This window comes from Notechis scutatus, chromosome 4 (genome assembly GCF_049901735.1).
Source record: "Notechis scutatus isolate UNSWTSFEM ecotype Mainland chromosome 4, rNotScu1.2, whole genome shotgun sequence".
Taxonomy (NCBI): domain Eukaryota; kingdom Metazoa; phylum Chordata; class Lepidosauria; order Squamata; family Elapidae; genus Notechis; species Notechis scutatus.
Window position 1 is genome coordinate 136899723 of NC_142012.1, and position 20859 is coordinate 136920581.

At 34.2% G+C, this 20859-nt stretch overlaps 1 protein-coding gene across 3 annotated transcripts in view; it reads left to right on the forward strand.

Moving 5' to 3' along the window:
- Positions 1-1958: 1958 nt before the first annotated feature.
- NYAP2 (neuronal tyrosine-phosphorylated phosphoinositide-3-kinase adaptor 2) overlaps positions 1959-20859 on the forward strand; it is a 138104-nt gene continuing 119203 nt past the window's right edge. The window contains exons 1-3 of one of the 3 annotated variants that reach the window (XM_087965042.1): positions 1959-2542; positions 2784-3307; positions 10432-10654. In XM_087965042.1, the coding sequence (XP_087821168.1) occupies positions 10449-10654 (206 nt within the window). In that variant the 5' untranslated portion in view covers positions 1959-2542; positions 2784-3307; positions 10432-10448. Of the gene's footprint in view, positions 3308-10431; positions 10655-20859 lie in introns of all 3 variants that reach the window. The other 2 variants (XM_026668020.2, XM_087965043.1) reach the window with 2 other exon arrangements.

The window sequence follows — 20859 nt, forward strand, 5'->3', positions numbered from 1 at the left end:
AGAAATCGGGATGATTTAGTCAGATTTACTATATTGTATACACTCATAATTCAACTTCATATTAGCTAGTACTGGTCATTTGAATGAGAGATTGAAGAATTATATCCTTCTGAAAGCTTTGGCTCTATCCTAATTGTATTTAGTGGAATGAAGTTAAACATGGACCATAAAATCTATCATAATACAGTTTGTGCCTTGATACTATAAATCTGTATCAACTTATCAAAGCAAATATTAAAACTGAAGGTATAGGAAGAAATTCAATACATATATGCTGTGCTTACACATTAAAGATTATGGTGCTACCATTTTCACATGGTAACAGAACCTTTCCTTCTATCTTATTCCATAATGATTCATTCACACTATCTCCATTGTTATAGATGTTCTGTATTTAACATCCAAGTATCTTGTTTTCACTGAACTGTATAATTTGGTCAGTGTATGAGCTATGAATAGGAGACAGATTCCAAAGGCAAAGCAAAATAATAAACATAACATCTTTAACTTCAGTAGGTCTAGCACAATTGGTCCTGCCACATACCACACATGTGAACATGTACATATACGCAGAATATTTTTATAAATAAATGAATGTTAAGATCAGATATTTGTATTAAAAAGGAATTGTTGCTCAATGTAGAATAATAACCTTTGCAATAATCTGGCCCTTCAGCTAGGAAAGACTCCTGAGTGAAACCATGGATGCCAAAGCCAGTCAGTAACAAATAGGACAGTGAATATCTTCAGAGTTGTTTCACTTTGATGATGATTCATAGACATAATATTTTGGAGCAGTTTCATAAAGCAGCATGACATCCCTCCACTACACACACAGTTTTTATTGTAGAATATATATTACATGGTTTGTTTAATTAGCTGGAGGAAATGGTTCCTAGGTAGAAGTAGCACATGAACCAAAGGTAGCTTCCAGCTAAAAAAAAGTCTACAAACATTTTTATCTGTTTATTTGTTTGATCTATATGGCCACACATGTCACGGTAATGACTTTTGGTGGTTAACATCAGATTTTGAAAAAAAATACAAAAATAAACATCTAACTTGGTAAGCTAAGCCCCATATCAAACAGAAGCCAGTGCTCAAGAAAGCAAGGTGTGATGCTTCTGCAGCATGAAGCTCCTCATTGATATGAATCCTATCTCTCCCAGACACTTTTCCAACCTAATGCTACCATAACATGCACAGGAACCACAACTCCCAGAACTCCCAGTCACCATGACTATAACCATGATGACTGAGAATTTGGGAAGCTATACTTAAGTATCCATCTAGAAGATGACAAAAGTTTGTAAAAACTAGTAATACAACATAGATTTTAATTGATTAGTGGATTCATGTTCATTATGAAATAACTAACTATTTATTTAGTTAATTGTTGATTAAAGGTATTTGAACATTTTGCATATATATATATATATATGTGTGTGTGTGTGTGTGTGTGTGTGTGTGTGTGTGTGTTTCTTAAGTTTTCGCGGGTACTTACATGTATGGTATTCAGCTTTGTTTGGGTATTTTCCCACGTCATTGTAGCTGTGCTTTTAAAGTTGTAGCAACATTTCGGCAGAATCTCATCTGATGAAGCCTGATGATGGCAGATGAGATTCTGCCGAAACGTTGCTACAACTTTGAAAGCACAACTACAATGACGTGGGAAAATACCCAAACAAAGCTGAATTATATATATTCTGATACATCTAAAATTATTTCAGCTTTTAATAGTTAACATAAAGTGCTGTTATAAAATATTGTGGTAGATCATGTAGATCACAGCTTCATTTGTTTCATATCCACTAACCTACAGGAAGTCAAATGCCTTACAAATCATATGATTACATGGTTACTCATTCCAAGTAGGGGAGATATGTTTTCATGCAGTGGGAGCAGGTGGTGGGAAGTTGTTTTGATGAGGTTAAAAAGCTCCTCCTACCATTCCCCAAGCAGCAGCCTAATCTGCGTCAGCAGTAATTGTGAGCTTTGCATGGCTTTTACAACGAGGGTGAGTGCAAACGATACATCAATATGTGAACATCAAGCCGAGACTTAAATGTTCTCTCTAAGTGGCTGCTCTTTCCAGGACTAAAGGTTAACTTGTCCATTCTCCGTGGAGAGATGTTTTGGGAGGAGTGGGGGATAAGAATGGAACAGTCTCATTTCATATTTTGTCCTACCTAAAGAGGGTGGATTTGTTCAGATTCCACACACCCACACCCACACTGGATTATTTTGCTGGTCAGACTTCTGTGTAGCCAAGAGAAAAAAGAGAGAGAATCTGTTGTCTGTATAGGAGGTTTTAATGAGCAGCTGCGCCCCTGGGGATTGCAAGCTGGAGTCGAAGGCTGCTGCTTTCCGGTCTCTTGCCATTTCTTCACTTGTCCCCCTGCCTCATTTTTTTTTCCCAACGGGCCCAAGGAAAGCAAAAAAGGAGGAACTGTCCAAGGTGCTAGAATGCTGGCTGCTCGGCTACTGAATTCAAATGGATTGCAAGAAAAGTGAAGCCTCAGATTACTGCTCAAAGCCGAAGGTAGGCTTGCTCTTTGTTTGAGAATCCCTGATTAATCAACAACAGCATCCACAGAAAGGAAGAGAGAGAGAGAGAGAGAGAGAGACAGCGAGAAGGCGGGGGGGAGAGGGAAGAGCGCAAGAAAGACTGTTTTACAACCTTCCGTGTTTAGATGGCAACAAGGACTGCTTTTCCAACTGCACGAAGCCATTTGGATACAATGCTTTCTATCCATTCTTTTTCTTCCTTTTGGTCTCCACAGCATCCACTCCAATGAGGCACCTTAACCCCCTCTCTATCATCACATATGCTGGTGCTGTAATCTTCTGTGTGGTGAAGTGGGCAAAAAACCCTCCCATTTCATTTCTTTTGGACTTCAAAGCAGGGTACCATTGGTGCCCCCTGATACCTTAACTGTCTTTTCTTTCAAGGTGGATTTAAGATGCCAGATCTTTTCTCTTCCCAATACTGTATTTTTGAAAGTCAAACTTTAAAAGCCTTTTTTTAATCCTGTTTGGAGAAGACCTGTATTTTGAATTGAACATACTGACTTCTGGAGATGCAGAATGCTACCATTTGGATATCTTTGCCAAGGAGATCTCAAGCACTTTAACTGAAGAAAAACTGAGCCAGTCTGGAAAATCTGTTGTTGTTGGGTTTTTTTTTTTTAATGGTGCTGAAATATCCCTTCAGACTGCACTGAGCTAAATCACAAGAAAGGGCTTTTACAGATAAAAGTCACCTTTAATTATTGCACTTAGCAGTCCCCCAAGGACTTTAATCTTGGTATGTATATATATATATATACATATATATGCATGTATGCATGCACATACATTATTCATCCATCCATCCATCCATCCATCTATCCATATACATCCATCCATTTATTTAAAACAACCTCCAAGCATGCTAATGAAATGAAATGCTGTAAAAATGTATATCACCAAAAATGATTTATTTACAGTCTAGAAGTATCTAATTAAAAACTTTTTGTGTTTTAAAAATATTAATTAAACAGCAGCTAAACTAAAATGTAATGTATTGGGATTTTTTCCTTCTTTTTCTGTGCATTAGGCTGTCTTATAAGAAAATTTGGTGGGTGGAGTGTTCGTTTGTAAAAGCCATATTAAATTATTAAAATGTTTTTCCCTTTTTTCTGAAATATATTTCAAATATCTTTTATAGCTATATTAATTATTTCTTATATAAAGCATACTGTTAATATTTCACATTTTTAATTTCTTTCTCTTAGACAAAATATCTTCACTTTACCTTGTTCTCTTCTCTACATGCCCCTCTAAGTACATAAGTACATACTTAAGCAAATATGATATATCTTTCTTCACACCTAACCATGCAGCCCTAGTCATCTATAGATAAGCTTAATTTGCCAGTTGTGGTTACTTCTGGCTGTTAAGACTCTAGTTATATGCTATTTACTTGTTAGAAATTGCATTTGGGATTAAGACACATATGAAAAGGCATCATGGCATAAACATCTTACCATTGACATGTAAACCACCATAATAACAGTATCAGTGATCCACATTCTTCAAGCCTTGTGGACTATGCCCTGAAGGAAAGAGAATCTATTGTGCAAATTACACCCATCCTTAATATATGCAGTTTGTAAAGTTCTTTATTGCCAATACTTTCATACAAGTGGCTTCTTTTAGGTGTAAAGGAGCTTTTCTTCATTCTCTGTGAAGTCCTGTTGGGGAAAAATACACATATATGTAAATGCACATATGCAAACACAACCATATAAGCATGCCCATACATATACCAGTGCAAAGGCTCTTACATTTACACATACACCTATATAATAAATTAATGCAACTGTACATAGAAAGTTTCTAGATAGGTTGAACCAAGACTTTGCAGAAAAGTTTAGACTTTGCTCTATCTTTGTCATTATCAGTAATTTTAGCACTATATAAAAAACCTAGATAATATTTCTCAGCATGTCTACTATGTGGAATCAGAAGTAATTTCCTTTCAAAAATTAAGTCCACTTAAAAATTATCAAGGAAGGAGCCAGACATAATATGAGAGTTTCATTGACAATGTGTCTATCTGGGAAATTATATGTCTTCTAAAAGCCATTGCATAAAAGGCAGCAACTTGAAAGAGGGGAGAATCTACAGTGCAATACACCTATAGTGGTGCTGCAGTCAGCAATTTGGTATAAACGGAATGTGGTCTGTCTGTATTGCACTTAAATGTCTTGTAAGCATTTAAATCATTCAAACAGAACCCAAAGGCTACAACTGGAATGGAATGCATCTGCTACTTGATGATGTCATTGTTCCATTAGAATTTACATGTGCTGAGAAATGAACATATCAAAGAGAGGATAAAGGGAAATCTGCATGCTGACTTGTGTAAGCTTGAAAACCTATTCCCTTTTATATTATTCCATTTAGCTGGGGGAAAATATAATTTTAATTCAAGACAGGGATGTAAGTGATAGGAAATTAATTTCTTACTTCCGGAATAGGTTATCTTTTTTTTATATATATAAATATAGTTTATTAATTTTTACAATTAAAACCAGTCACAATACATACACAAATAAGCAAAAGAAAGAAAAAGAAAGAAGAGAGAAGAGGAAGAGAGGGAAAGAATTTTGAGAAAAGAAAGAAAAAGAAAGGGGGAGAAAGAAAGAAAGAGGTTACAAGATAAAAAGTATTCTTATTTTAACAGTTTGCAAGATCTTCTTTTGTTTTCATAACCTTAACTTGTGTCATATAACCACACCTGTTTTTAACTTATATCGCTACCTCGTTATTATGGGTTGATACTTTTCTTTTATGCCTTATGATATATAATTTATCTTTGGTCAATCCAATTATACCAATATGATTATTGAAAAAATCTCAAAATGCGCAGAAATGGATAAATTGACTTTGGCGCTAAAAAACAAAGACACTTCACTATACTACGATAGCTGGAATTGTCAGAATAGGTTATCTTTTAACAACCTGTCCTACCCCTTTGTCCACATTTTGTTTTCTTTCCAGCACAGCACAGCTCAAACCAGACATATAAATTGCATCACAGCAACCACATGAAACTCTACACAAGGAACATCACATGGCTAACCATATGGGTCAAGAGGCTTCTTAAGCTGACTAGGGAATTTTCCATGCAAATCTGAAGAAATGCCAATTGAGGATTTTCTTAAGTGTGCTGAAAATGGCTAGGAGTCATGAAAAGAACTGTTGTTACAAATGAGCATCATTCCTCAAAATTTGCATGAGAGACAACTTGATATAGAGATTGTAATCCTGAATTAATACTGGTTCAGATTCAGTTCCCACCTGAGCCATGAAACTTATTATATCTGACTTGTACATCAGTTGCAACCTGAACTAGAGATATAATAAGAAAAAATAGAAGATGTATAGTATATTTTTTCCTATAGCATCTTGAAGATGCTTCTTTTCCCACAATGCTGCTAATAGAGAGGACAAATGTAAGTTTACTTTCTTTTGTTTACGAAGAATTTCCTTCAACAGTGAAATTCTTGGGGAAAGTCTACACAAAGAAAAAGTTGAGATGGGTCACACACTAGTTGTCTAATCTGTTTGTTTATGTGCTATCTATCATAAACTTTTCAGATAATTTCACTCCATCCTTTGGCACTTCTCCGTTCTATAAATCATAAAAATATTATGATTTAGCCTTAGTATTTCCAATTTTTCAGTCTCTAAATTGGGATTGTAATTCACAGAATTACCAAGGAAAAAATTATTGGAATTTAATTAGCAATTCATCCAAAAACTACTAAATTGTGGAAAGCTGACTTAACCAGAGCTGCTAAATGAGATCAGGAATAAAGCACATATTTTTACATATATACTCTTCACCATCATGTTATAGCCTTAGATGAACTGGAACATTATTGTTTAATTAGTCTGACATCATTCATGGGTTTCCCCTTCCCCCTTTTACTGAGTGATTTTAGCATCTCAGTTCTTTAGGTTTTTTTTATTACATTCAGTTATCACTTTTCTGGAAATCAGAAACACTTGATTGAAAAACCCAATCAATTATTTATTTTCATTTACTGAAATTGCACATGCATTGTTATCATCCTACTGAAATTAGTCATGGGAGTATTCACAAGCCAAAAAAAGAGAGGGAATGTATCATGCAGTGACCTTGCTATGTAAGTTGAATACATCAACAGGAAAATAAAAAGTAAAAAGACTTCATTTCTTCTCCACAGAAAACCTTTTGCACAGAATGATTCTAAGGCATTCCCTCCTATCACAGCACTCCCATCATGACTGTAAGCAAGAGATGAAGGAAAAGTAGTAAAAATGTTAAACCATGCTACTGTGTTTTTAAGGAAACTGTGACCTCCATACATAAACTTCTGACTTGTAGGAGAGTTACATGGCTGGATATTTTCTCTAGTTATCAAATTACAAGCTTGTATAAGCTGCATGTCATTCACTCTTAAATTGTTGATATTCAGTGTTGAATTGATAACTGATTCACCATACATCCAATAGCATGAAGAGGTGTGAGTAAGAGTTGATTTGTAGGAAAAGTGAGTTAATCAAGAAACTAGAATGGACAGGGCAATCCTATGTTCTGCCACAATGAAGAGAAAAAATATCCTGCCATCTTAAAATGCAGACATTTTCAAAAAAAACAAACAAACCCAAGAGTGAACATATTTAACAGACATGAAATGCAGTTCAAGAGATAAGAATTTTTGTGAGGAAAAGTGAGAAATGTCCTACTTGTAGGTAAAGACTGGCTGGAACCTTAAAATACTTGTTTTCAGAGAAATTATGATTTCTCTGTATATTTTGAATTGTATAAATATTGTATATTTCCCTTGCATACAATGGGTTTAAAACAGTGTAAAAGACCAAGTACAATAATAATAATAGCTATGTTGAAAAACATGTAACCTACTTTAATGTTAATAAAGTCAAATGTTATTAATACAATCAGCTCAGTGACAAATCTGCTATGTACAGGCAATGAAATCATGAAATCAAATTACTAAAAGCTAAATACAGTAATATTTCCTAGAATATAAAGGATTATAACATAGCAAGGAGATTACATGATTAAGCTTGGGGTTCTCATTCACTTCAAATGATTGATGAAGGTATTCAAAGCTCAGTTTAGTGTTTTTAATATAAAGGTGTTCATAATAAAGAATGTAAGAATGTAAGAATGACTGAGACAATATGAAAACTTTGGAAAACTGAGTTCTGTGTTAATATTATGTATTATTTAGTGTCACACTGTTAGCTTCATTGGTGTTGAAGAAAATATGGTCTTCCTTAACATGTATTGCAAGTTACATTTGGATTTAGACTACTTAGTACAACATTTGTACAGTACAAACTACACCAGTTTGGTGTAGTGCTTAAAGCATCATCAGGCCAGAAACCAGGAGTCTCATCTTAGGCATAGAACTAGCTGGTGCTTTGAGACAATCCACTTTCACTCAGTCCTAAGAAAGAGGCAATGGAAACCACTTCTGAAAAACCTTGTCAAGAAAACTGCAGGAACCTTACAGGCAATGTCTGAGAATCATGTATGATTGAATGGAAGAACAATAACAGCATTGTAAATGCTGCCATTTTTTTTAGGATTCAAACCCATAGTCCAATATTCTATACCACTGGTCTTTTCTCATTCTTCCTTTCACCTTGTTTGCCTCATCATCAAAGAAAAATTAATAAAGGAAACAAGGAAATTTGAATTGTATAATGTTTTTAGTAAAAGTATAAATTACAGTTTGTGTAAATCATTCACAAGACATGTTGTGAAGCAGTAGCATGTACAAAGCACCTTTTCTCGAATTGTGAAAGCAGTAATTCTTTTTCCAGCTTAGGTTAGCTCTCTTTATATGTGTGGCTGTTCAGGCACCTCACTTTCATGAAAACATTAGTTAAGGAAACTGACTAGTATACAGTAGAAATATTAGGTTTTGCATTTAATGGCAAAAACATGCTTTTGAATGTATGGAAAAAGATCCTCTGGTTGTGGTTTCAGGTATACCTTATGTACTCCAAAGCAAATTTTGCTTTGAAACTGAAGTATTACATATCCATATGAAGGATACTTTGGATCTGCAATCTTCAGTATTTGAAATCCAGAACAATTAAAGCAAATGCAGAATGCAGAAATTAAAAACAAACGAGGTTGCTGATGTATGTCCGTTCTTAGGACTAGGGTAAATGACCCTTCCTAATTTATAGTTTATTTTGTTTCCAAATTCAGCATGCTTGAATTTAATTTATCTCAAAGTTTTCTTACTTTATGGTTAGTATACACAAACATTTCTTTGATATTTCTTTTGTTAGCAATTTCCAGTTTCAATGTTGGAATTAGCAGACAGTGCAAATGCTGCTATTCAGTGGTGGGATTCAATTTTTTTCTGTGGGCGTGGCTTGGTGGGTGCGGCAGGGGAAGAATACTGTAAAATCTCCAGTCAGAGATGGCATTTGCCGGTTCTCCAAAGTACTCAAAATTTATGCTACTGGTTCTCCAGAACTGGTCACAACCTGCTGAATACCACCTCTGCTGCTATTGTTTTCTGCTAGTTGGCTTTTCATATCTTTAAGGCTTCTTTTGCATTCCAAACCTGAAAAAGCCAATGAAAAAAGTGAAATTATGTCTTCCCTTGGGATTTAATTGAACTCTGACAAGCCTAGCAAGGCCACAGATTGGTGGTGAGATGATTTAGAATGAAATACAGCATATTCATGCATTCTATGGTTTGACTTATAAGGACTACACTGTATCCCACCTGTAAGAATTTTACTAAAATTATTTTCTTCAACAGGTAGTTCAAAAATTTCACCAAATGATTTCACCAAATGATTAAGAACAGATAGGGTGAAAAACTGTGGGATTTTTCCCCTTTTTTCATGGATAGAACTATTATAAGATTTGCCCTTTACTTGTTCAATGTAAACTTTGATTCAGTCCTATCTTTGCCATTGCAAATTCTGAAATATTTTTGAATATAATTTGTTGGTATTCAGCAGCATGGGATTTGGTGAAAAGGCAAACAACCTTTCTTACTTCATGTTTGCTTAACTAGTAAGCATATAGACCTAAATATTGTTGTTTGTTGTTAAAACTAAGAAATGAACTCATACTGAGGTGTTCTCCAAGTATTTAAAATTAAATATGATTATAATGACAATGTAATTAGAAGCTGTAATACTTTTTATATGAGGGTATTATCAATACATTCCCTTGGAGATTGCTTTTAAAACTTTTTTAAAAAATAAAGATGAAATAAATAAACCCCAAACCAATCTGGTAGCACTTTAGAAATGCCTCTACTATTGCCAAAGCTTTCATGGATCACAATCAACTTCAATCAGATGCATGGCATTTATTTTAAGGAAAAGAACATATGGATTTAGTGTGAATACTTTCTTGCATGATAGACAAGTTTCATGCATTAATCCATATAGCACTTATGTGAGATGGACAGTGTGGAAATATGATAAATACCTAAATGAAAGAATAAATAAAATCATGAAATTTGTCTCTGTGCATGTGTGTTTATATGAAACAGGTCACAACATTAGAAAATGCTTGTAAATTTAGACCTTATATATGTTCTAAATTAAATCAGTTGTGTTTGATGATAAGAAAGGAAAACAACAGCCAATGCACAAACACCTGAAACTCCCAGTATTTTCTATCAAGCAAAGTGGGCGAGAATAGACAGGAAGGGAAAAAAATAATTTGGTATATAGCAATAAAGGTTTTATTTGATGCAATTCATTTAAAACAGAGCTCACAGAGCTAACAGGAGCCCAAATTGGAGCATGCTCAAAAATAAGGAAGTTTTGACAAATGACAAAAAAAAGTATGAGTGCATGAACATTTTTCTTTTTTTCAACCCACAGGAAGTATTTCCCACAAGATGATGAATTCTAATCAGGAGGAGGTCACTTTGGGCACTTTTTTCCAGTACATTGAAGATATGGGCCTGAAGGCCTACGATGGCTTAGTTATACAGAATGCATCTGACATTGCTCGGGAGAACGATCGCATGAGAAATGAAACCAACCTGGCTTACTTGAAAGAAAAGAATGAAAAGCGCCGGAAACAAGAAGAAGCAATAAAACGGTAAGAATTGGTCTTTTGCATAAAATTAGGAACTACGGCTTTGTTAAAGATCTGTAGCATACAAATTGTACAGGGTCTGGAAGAACGGTTGTAGATTTAATGATTAAATGTGCAGCTGTAAAAAAAAATTGGTTTAGTTATTTCGGTGCATTTTTAGAAAAGAAATCAGGAAGTAAGTTTATGAGATGGGTAACCTAAACAGCAGCTTTCAGTGGACTAAGATTAAATGAGATAGATAAATCATGAAATTGGTAGCCTAATAAATCATCTTTGTTACCTTTGTTTGGAAAAATTTTGTATTGACATATTACAAAAATTTAGTGCTGCTGTGGGCAAATGGATTAGATCCCTGATAGAAGAGTGTCTATTTGTGCAACTTAAATCACACTTCTTTTTTATGCAGCTGAGGACCGCAGGGCTATGTGGTGTTTCTGTATAAAGGCACTAGAACTTGGATATATTATATTAGCTATTTTGTCTCTGCTTTTTCTTTTCCTAAGTCAAAGAAAAATAATATAGTACTTTTGTAATTTGCTGATTTACTATTGTGTTTTGACAATATGAATGTGATGGATTGTACAGCAAGCAAAAAGCAGAATTGGAGGGCTCTATGTAGCTAGTGGGCCATGGGTTCTCTATCTTTGTAACTGAATGGCATGGAAGAAGGAAATGCTTCTGCAGGAGAATCTGAACAAGTGTTTTCTCAATCCTGTCAAGAGTTATTATGATTATATATTGTTCAGCTCCGGTTTGGAGCCTTGAAAGTGTATAAACAAATGCTGGCTATATCTGATTCAGGACTGCCAGCAGAAAGTCATATTTGTCTATCAGCAATATCATGGAGAAATCTTGGCTTTCAAACACCATGTTCCTTGTGGATTTCAAGGGTACCTCTGCATCAAAAATACAGCAATTGTTCAAATATAAGTGCATGAGGCCAAATTTCATGAAGCACTTCTATTGTTTCACCATTCCCTCAGCTGAATGTGCAAGACTGTTTACGGGATGAGCAAGACTTTGCCTCATTACTCTGTGGCCTTTCTTGGTGAACACAACAAAAAAGGCCTCACCTATCATCAAATGGATGTTGGATTGCACTAACAATTGCAACAGCAAAATTGGAATGAATGTATTTCCAAGGGCTTGATTACCAAATAATCTTAGTTATTCTAAAAATATGTGGTATTAAACATGAAATAAAATTTAAATAATTTATTATCATATTATTGTACCTGCCCATCTCACAGGAAAGTGACTGTTGAATAAATAAATAAAAAACCCTCACTCATGGAAGCATTAACCATGATTAGAATCCACTATGCAAATAAAGCCATATATGCATATTCCCTATCACTCCACCATGTAAATTCTTTCATAGGCAGAAAAATGGCTGCATAAGGTTACATGTCGACACTATTTTCCTTTCCTTTGCTTTGCTTTCCTTTGCTTTCCTTTCCTTTCCTTTCCTTTCTTTGTACTGCTTCCTTTGCTTGTACTGCTTTAGAAATGAAGACTGTGGGCCCAGTGGCATCTGCCACTTTGCATCAGTCTAAGAACATGTACAGTAATGAATGCATACAAAGTTCTGAAGTCTATAAAGTCTATTGTGTTACATGAATTGAAGCAGGTATGCCTTATTAGAAGCAAAGAATTCTATTTGGCTTTTTTCCTGATAGATTTATTCTCCAGCCTAAATTTCATCTGGATATATTAAATGCTGAATTTTGCGATATTTGGTCTAAGGTTTCTTATTTCTTCTTTTGTTGTTGTTGTTAATTTTCTGGATGGGGGGGAATTCTCTTATCTAATAAGTATGTATGTATTGTATTTCTGATTAGCATACTGGGATTCTCATCATAAAATGTAGAAAAGGGCAATGACAACAGATCTATTTTAAATGTAAGATGAAATAAAATTAAAAGAAATTAATTAAATATAACTTATTCTGCATGTGTTTCAGAATGTACCTTCTTTCTCCTGATTAATATAGTCTTTGTGTTCAGAATATTGTTTGTGCACAATATCATGTTATTGAATGAGTTAATATGTTAACTTATTAATTTGTTTGGAAAACATAGAAATCTGGTCAAAAAAATCTTCTCTCTCCAAAAGATAAGAAAATTTCCAAAGTAGATACCTACTCCTTCAGAGAATCCCTTAAGCTGAGCATCTCTTCCTAGACTGATGTTCAGTTTTCCCATATTGTCTGGATTCAACATATAGTAGATCCCAGTGATTAAAAACTGAGGTAGTCAATTCCAAAGATCTGGTGCACTTTTTTCCCTGTATTCAAGTATAATATTCTCAAATGTGTAATAGATATAATAGTGTCTCCAACCATGTCCATTGTATATGGAATATTCAGCTATGTTTATTGTGTGGGATCTAAATGTTTATTAATTCTAAATGTTTATTATTTTACATGCAAGTTTACCAGAGCCTTTGTTCTCTTGACTTATTTCCAAAATAGCCTTCAATGCCAAAACAAATGTTCATGTTTATCTTTTATTTATCTTTAGTTATGAATAATAGTAACCATAACTTTTATAATTTTTAAGCCCAAAATAATTCTTCTTGAAGAGATTTTCTTGTTTTGTTATTTGCAAACACACACAGAGATACACACACCACCTATAGGGGTTAGATGGGGCATTATATTTTTAGAAAGAAAGATAAAACCTAATACAAATTAATAAAAAGCAAGAAAATATAAATAAAAGAAATAAATAAAAGAGAAAACTAAAAGTGCAAAAGTGGGGGGAAAGTAACAGAAAAATAGAAAAGAAAGAAAAATATAAATAAATAGCTTTTGAACTTTTTTATAGCAGTTGTAAGTACAATGATATAATTAGCTCTTACTTTGTAGTTATAACTCTCTCCTTTCTATAATCTCTGCTGTCTAATCATCAAAACATAGATATCAATTTCATTTTTTTCTATTTTTATGCAAAAAGTCTATAAGACGTTTCCAGTCAGCAATAAAAGACATTGTCTTTTCTCTGATCAAAGAAGTCAATTTAGCAATGTCAGCAAGTTCCATGATTTTACTGAGGATGTCTTTTTGAGTGCTTGATGGATTAAAAACAAAACAGTGAAACAGGCTATCTACAGACGTTGCTGTCTAGTGCACCATTATCATTGTTTAGTATCCTACAGCCATGTGGGGAACAAAATTAGAAAACTGAACTTTGGCCTTAGTAGAGAGAAAGGGGCAACCTTAAGGCAAATATATATGTGAGTGTGTGTCTGCTTGCCTGCCTGCCTTTTGATCTCTCATTAAAACTGTTTTTTTTTAATGTAGCAGAAGATAAACAATTATTAGATATAGGGGTTATAGTCATATGAATAATATGTAATTGATTGTTAATAACTAAATTGAAATTGAAATTAAACATGATCAATCTTAAATTTTGTCCTGTTACCATCTTCTTCCACCTCTCTCATTTTTGGGGGTATGGTTATTAGTATGCCACACAAAGGATATCCACCTGATTTCCTTGATATTTTTATTTAATTTATTTAAAGTATTTATATAGCAAACTTTAGATAGCTCCCAATGAAAAATTAAAAGAACATTGCTAAAATAACATTATATATGTATATGTATATACTGTATTTAAATTATTATGCTCATTAGATTGCTATATATACACATGGATGTTCATCACTTAAGGATTTCAATAACACTGATGAAGTTTAAATATAAGCTGCTGAGTACCTGGTTGCCGAGTCCCCAAAATGCGATCACATGACCCAAGAGATGATGCTGTTGGAAGTTCAAATCTGGGTCATAAGACCTTTTTGGGGATCAGTCGTAACTTTGAACGATCACTTGTGGAAATGCAAGAAAACAGTTACAGATTGTATCAGTACTTGATAACATACCTGATAAAAGTCAAGTAAGGAAATTTAAATAATTGTCTTCATGTTCCAAATCTCAGCTTCTTGGCTTTATGTTTATATTTGTGAAGACTATGATAGAGTAGAATCTAGATATAGGGACCTTTTGGTTGCTATTTTGAGGTTTGGCATTGATGGATTGTTGGAGATCCATCCCCTAGTAGACTCCATTGCTAATCCTTCAGAGCAACCTATATCATGTTACAACTGCCTTCTTCAAATACTGTAAGTGACAAAAAGGCAAAATTCAGAGAAAGAAAACTGCTCTTGAGGCTTACTCTTTTAAGATTGTTTTAGGCATTAGACCTGCAGGAAGAAAGCAAATGTAGTAGCATTGGGAAGATATTAAAAATATAATACAAGCAATGGAATGGATGTAGCTGTAACTGTTTTTTTTTTTTTTAATGATGGAGCAAAATTTTTACAATGTTGGATCAAGGCATGCAAAAGATCAATTAAATTGCTTCAGCCACAAAATGGACCATCACTGGTCCTCTGAGAATAAGGCCTGCAAGTTGTATGACTGTTTTGTTGTGACGTGCATGGCATGCTTGATATATTACCTGGTGTGAAATGGAGGAACCTGCGTTCCATGGACTTTTCAATATCTAAGATGCCCAGGAAGAAATGACTATTGAAAAAGTTATTTCCCTAACACATTGTCCTCCATATCAACCTTCCTTCCTTCCCTCCCTCCCTCCTTCCTTCTTTCCTTTCCTCCTTCCTTCCTCCCTCCCTCCCTCCCTCTTTCTCTCCCTCTTTCTCTTTCTGTTAAAGTTACTCCCCTACTAAACTGAAGTGGAAAAAGATGTATTGAGATAACCATAAAGCAGTGGTGGTATTCAGCAGGTTCTGACCAGTTCTGAAGAACCGGTAGCAGAAATTTTGAGTAGTTTGGAGAACCGGCAATTACCAACTCTGACTGGAGATTTTACAGTATCCTTCCCCTGCCATGCCCATCAAGCCACGCCCACAGAACCAGTAGTAAAATTTTTTGAGTCCCACCACTGCCATAAAGGAAGCAGTTTGAAAAAGAATGACTATATTTTGTCTAAAATGCATATCTGGGAAAGAAAAAAGGGCCATAAATTAGGCAGATCATTAAGCAGCAGTTCAAAGTCTGCAGCAGTTCAAAGTCAACATTAACATGGATTTTGTGGACTGAATACAGATGTAATTTTTAGGTGTTGTTAGTATCAGATGCCTTGGCTTTCCAAAACAAAAACAAAGAAAAGTTATAACTTTTATATTTAAAATGACAGTAATTTTGATTAGTGCAAAACATCTACTGTATTGTGCATCATTTACAGATGAAGTAACTTAGTTGTCAAAGGTTTTACTGCCTATTAATGTAAAGAAAGTGCCACCCACTCAGGATATTGGAAAAAAATATTTTTCATTTATCGATCAGATCTTATCGCTCACTACCTTTCTATGTAGATCCTTGAATGCTGTTCTTGCTAAGTCATGAAATAATTTCTACTTCAATATAATTTGAAATAGAAATTAGCACAACATTCTGAACCGCTTTATGATTCCTGTCTGTTATATTGCTATAATGGTTAACTATTGACAACTATTAAACATGCTCCTTCTAAAGGTATTATTTTATTTGTATTTATATCTTATAAAGTGCAATGAAATAATACATATCCAATAATTTAATTTTCTCAGGTCCATTAACCTTGCAGCCTTGCACCTTTTGACCCTAGCATTAGAAATTGCAAGTATTAACACTACTTTTTAGTGAGCAATTGAATATAATTTCCTGCATGTTATTTTTTTAGCTCCATAAATAAATGTGTTAGAGGCTACTAGAACGATAAAAATGTGAGAAGGGGACTAAAATATTCTTGAAAGTCAGTTGTAGACAACCACGGACAAAGAGATAACATTCAAACAGCAAAACAATCCTTATAGCGGCCATTTACCTTATTTAATAGAAAATATCAGTCTATTTGAAGGACTTTCAAGATACTGATCTCTGAAGAAACATATCTTTTTCTGGAAGGACAAGTTTGGTTTTAAGATAAAAAATGAAAGAGAGGCAGAGGTTTTGAACTTGCCCATCAACCATCAATACCTTGACAGCAAACTCAATACACATATAAGTCATCCAGAGGTTTAAAGATTCTGACTGTTTTTATGAATACATTATAAACAAACCAAACTAACATATCAAAGGTTTTTGACTGCTAAAGATTACATTCAATATATATGTTCTTTTAATGGAGATCCAATAGGGAAATCTATATTTTAAAATTTTCAAATGATCTGATGCTGACCTTTCTTAAATATGACCATCAGTTCATGAATCTTGATTCTTGTAGGTAATAATATAATATTGTTTCCTGCATATATCTATCATTTATTAAAGGTAGCAAGTACAAAACTAAAAACAGGACTTTAGTTCCAGACATTTTATACTACTTTTGTCCATGTTCAGTGCTTATTTGCATTAATGCACTATAATTATATTTACAGAATATTTTAAAATAAATTTGATTAAACTGAGATGTTCTGTGAGGGTACTTAATTAACAGGTAGTTCTTGCTTGAAGATCAGTTACTTAGTTACCATTTAAAGTTAAACAAGATCCCCAAAAAGCTATTTATGAACAATTTTGAAGTTAACATTGCAATCTTATCCTGACTCTGTACTAAATTCAATGAAGATAAATAGAGCATTGTTCTAAGTGGATGTGAATAAGCAATCCACAGGTTATGAATGAGATCCATTTTTAGTCTGTCTTTAAGTCGAAATTGTAAGTAAGTCAGAATGGGTACTTATGATTCTTATCTAGTGTCAGTTAGTCAAATATTAGTTCAAAGCATACATTTTATCTTTATCATGAAGTAGGCATCCAGAGCTTTTCTTTTTCTCATCAAACATGGCCTTGCAGCATTTGAGGCCCTTGGTAACTACTATAAATTTTGGTGAGCCCCTCTGATTTGGATTTTCCTCTATAACTTTGCCATTCCTGCTTCATTGAAACAAAAAGGCTTCAGCTAACTCTTTCAGTTCTGGAGTTTTCAATTCCAGTTTTCTTTCTCAAAAGCTATCATCTGCTGCTCTGATGACTTTATTATTTCCACTTTATTTTCAGTTGTGATCACTTTCTTTTTCTTTCATGCATCACCAGCACTTGGACTGGATTTATGCTTCAGAGGGATAGTTATGAGGGTAAATAAAAGAAAAGTGATCATTGAAATGGCAGGCTGGCTTCTTCCTGGAACCACTGAACCATTGAAGTCAAACAATATTTTCATGAGTGTCATAGTGTATGGATTCGTTATTATGAACCATTACATTTAACTCAATTTTTAACATAATAAGCTTTTATGGCAATTTATTCATAAGTATGAGTTTTCTGTAAGTTGAAAGTTCATATTTCACAGACTTATTTCTGGTTATAAAGTTATCTGACAACATACCTAGTGGTATAATGAGAACATTAATAGGACTATTAAGCACTGGTCTACTGGCAATCTAGTCCTATATATATTTACCACAGAATTAAATTCCCCTCTCTAATGATAGTTTACGAACCCACATTTGCACTTAGAAAAGAGCTATCTAAAGTCAAAGACAAAATACAGAAGGAAGACAACAGCAACATAGTATAAAAATCAATTACACCAATTTTAACCAATTCTATGTGGGACAAACAGGAAGGCGATTGCAAACAAGGGTTCATGAACATCAACTAGCAGTTAAAAAATACAACAAAAATTTCCTGATCTCAAACCACACTAATAATAAACAACACCAGTCCGATTGGGAAGAATGAAAATAATTGTCCATGCCAGCACCCGCCACACACACACGTGAATTTATTGATGCCTGGTATTCTATCAAAGGAACAATTAACAAGCATATTGATCTAGATCCAGCATATGACTATGTAAGAAACTAGATCATTTGAATCATCAATCAACAAGAGAACCAGTCAGCTGCTCAGAATTTAAATATAGCTCCAAAAGAACAACCAATCACACAACTAACTAGCCAAACTGGCACACAAGACATTGATAAGCTAAGAAGAACCTGCTGATGATGTTATCTAGTCTGGTAACAAAACATTCAGAAATTAAATTGAAACCAGCTTGGAGAGCAAACCACTACCAAAATCTAAAACCTGACCTACAAGTCAGGTCAAGTTTCTATTATTTCTAAATTCCACTGTCTCCAGAGATACCTGCCATCAGCAACCTGTTGCAAATGGCCACAATGTTCTGATCTGAGTGAATAATTTCTTCAAAGTTTAAGATTAGCCAACATTACTTCCTGGCAATTTGAACCAACATTACTTCCTGGCAATTTCATGAACTCATCCATGCTGTTTCATTGCCTTTTGGAGTGATATTTAATTTGTCATTCTAATCTATAGACTTGGTATTAATCTCACATTCAAGCATTAATCAGTCTTGATTCTGTTTAGTTCCCAAGCTCAGAGATCAGCCAGTTGCTGAATCCAATAATGAGGGGGTGATGAGGCGATAGGATGATATGACAACATAAAAATGCATAGGCCATTTTTATAATTTAAAAATTGCCACTGGCTAAGATTTGTGCTGAGTGAATGTCAATGACAGCATGCTGTGAGTTAAGTCTTCCAGGAATCTGACCCTGTAATCTATCAGAGTGAAAAATGTAAGCATTTGGCCAGCTTGCAATGGCTATAGTAGCACTGCAATATCATCAGCTGTGGTTTTGTATTAGGCTAAAAACCAAACCAGGATTTTGAGCTGGTGCTGGTGCTATGATGAAGGCAAAACAACTGTAGAGCATATAATATTGGGGGTGGGGATTGGGGAAGGGCTAGGAGGTATCTGAACTCTAATATTTGATATAAAATATAACCATGGGATTCCATCCAACAATTATAATTAATTGTAATAAGAAAAACCTGTTAGCATCCATTAGTTTCTCAGTTTACATGTAGTCTAAGCATCTAGGTCATTGCAAAGAGGTAGGTGGAATCATATGTCAAAAGATATAGACAGACTAAACACACACATTCCTTAGTTGTCACTTTAATACTTTTATCTCCTGTGTCAATTTTCATTAATTATTTGTTTTAATCAAATAATATATACCTATAAACAAATCACGATACAAAGAGAAGGAAATGCCAGAGTTTTTCCCATGTTCTGTCCAGTTCTATGACATCAGTAAATATACTCCACACACTAATATCTCACAACCTAGAGATTGTAGACAGTTTAACTTGGATTTGCTGCTCTTTGTAGATTGCCTTTCAATTATGAATTCACTGTATTTATAAATAACTGACATGATCTAAATGACAAAGCCAGAATGCTTGCATCCATATGTCTTTCCATATGCAAGCCAAACTGAACTGTGGCAGCCCTAGCAATTTCTTTGTAATCATCATACAGAACCAAAGGGGGGGAAAATCACTAAAATTTATCAATTTGGAAGGAATATTTAACCTGATGCTCCCATAGATTTTTTTTTAAAAAAGGAAATGACACAATACCAATTGAAATAATTAGGGCATGCCAGAGAATGTGGGACTAGGAAGACCTAAGGTGCCAATTTGGGATGTGAGTGGATTTAACTGGAACTCTAGTTCGATGATTCCCACAATTAATCTTATGGAGTGTGACCATATTATATGCAATTATGTGCAATACTAAGACTAGTGTTTTCAGCCAATGTCCAAAACATTTTATTGCTATCTATTATCAATCATTTTAGTCATAGTCTTAACTTGATGAGCTCATGCATCATTGCTTCCTGCTGCCTCATTAAGTGTCTCTTATATTTATCTATGTATGAACTATTTTCATTAGCTTACTCCTGGCTTATTTCTGAGTTAAGTATAAATAATTTTAGGAAGCTAAGAGGCTGAATACAACAAAACTTTATTTAGTTCAGGGACAGGAAAGCCGCAATTCACAGTACCAGAAATCCATTGAACAATCATTTGTTATAGTGGGAAATGAACAAAGACTGTTTAAACCATTAGATAAATGAATCCTTAGCATTATGAAAAAATATGAATGTGACTGATTACAATTTGAAGAAAATCCAAAAAAAAAAAACACCTCTGGCAGAATTATATGACAGTGGGCCCTAGTGCTCTCTGGTTTGAATTTGACAAATTCAAAATTTAAATGATCTATATCAGCCCTGATGCAATGTCACATGGATCATGAAAAATAGGGCAACGTGGAAAATTAAAATGTCTATTCACCTCAGTCAGCAAATTTTGAGCTGGACATTTGTGGTAAAGAAAAGTTTAGATCCTTGTGATAATGTTAAAAACCTGGCATGAA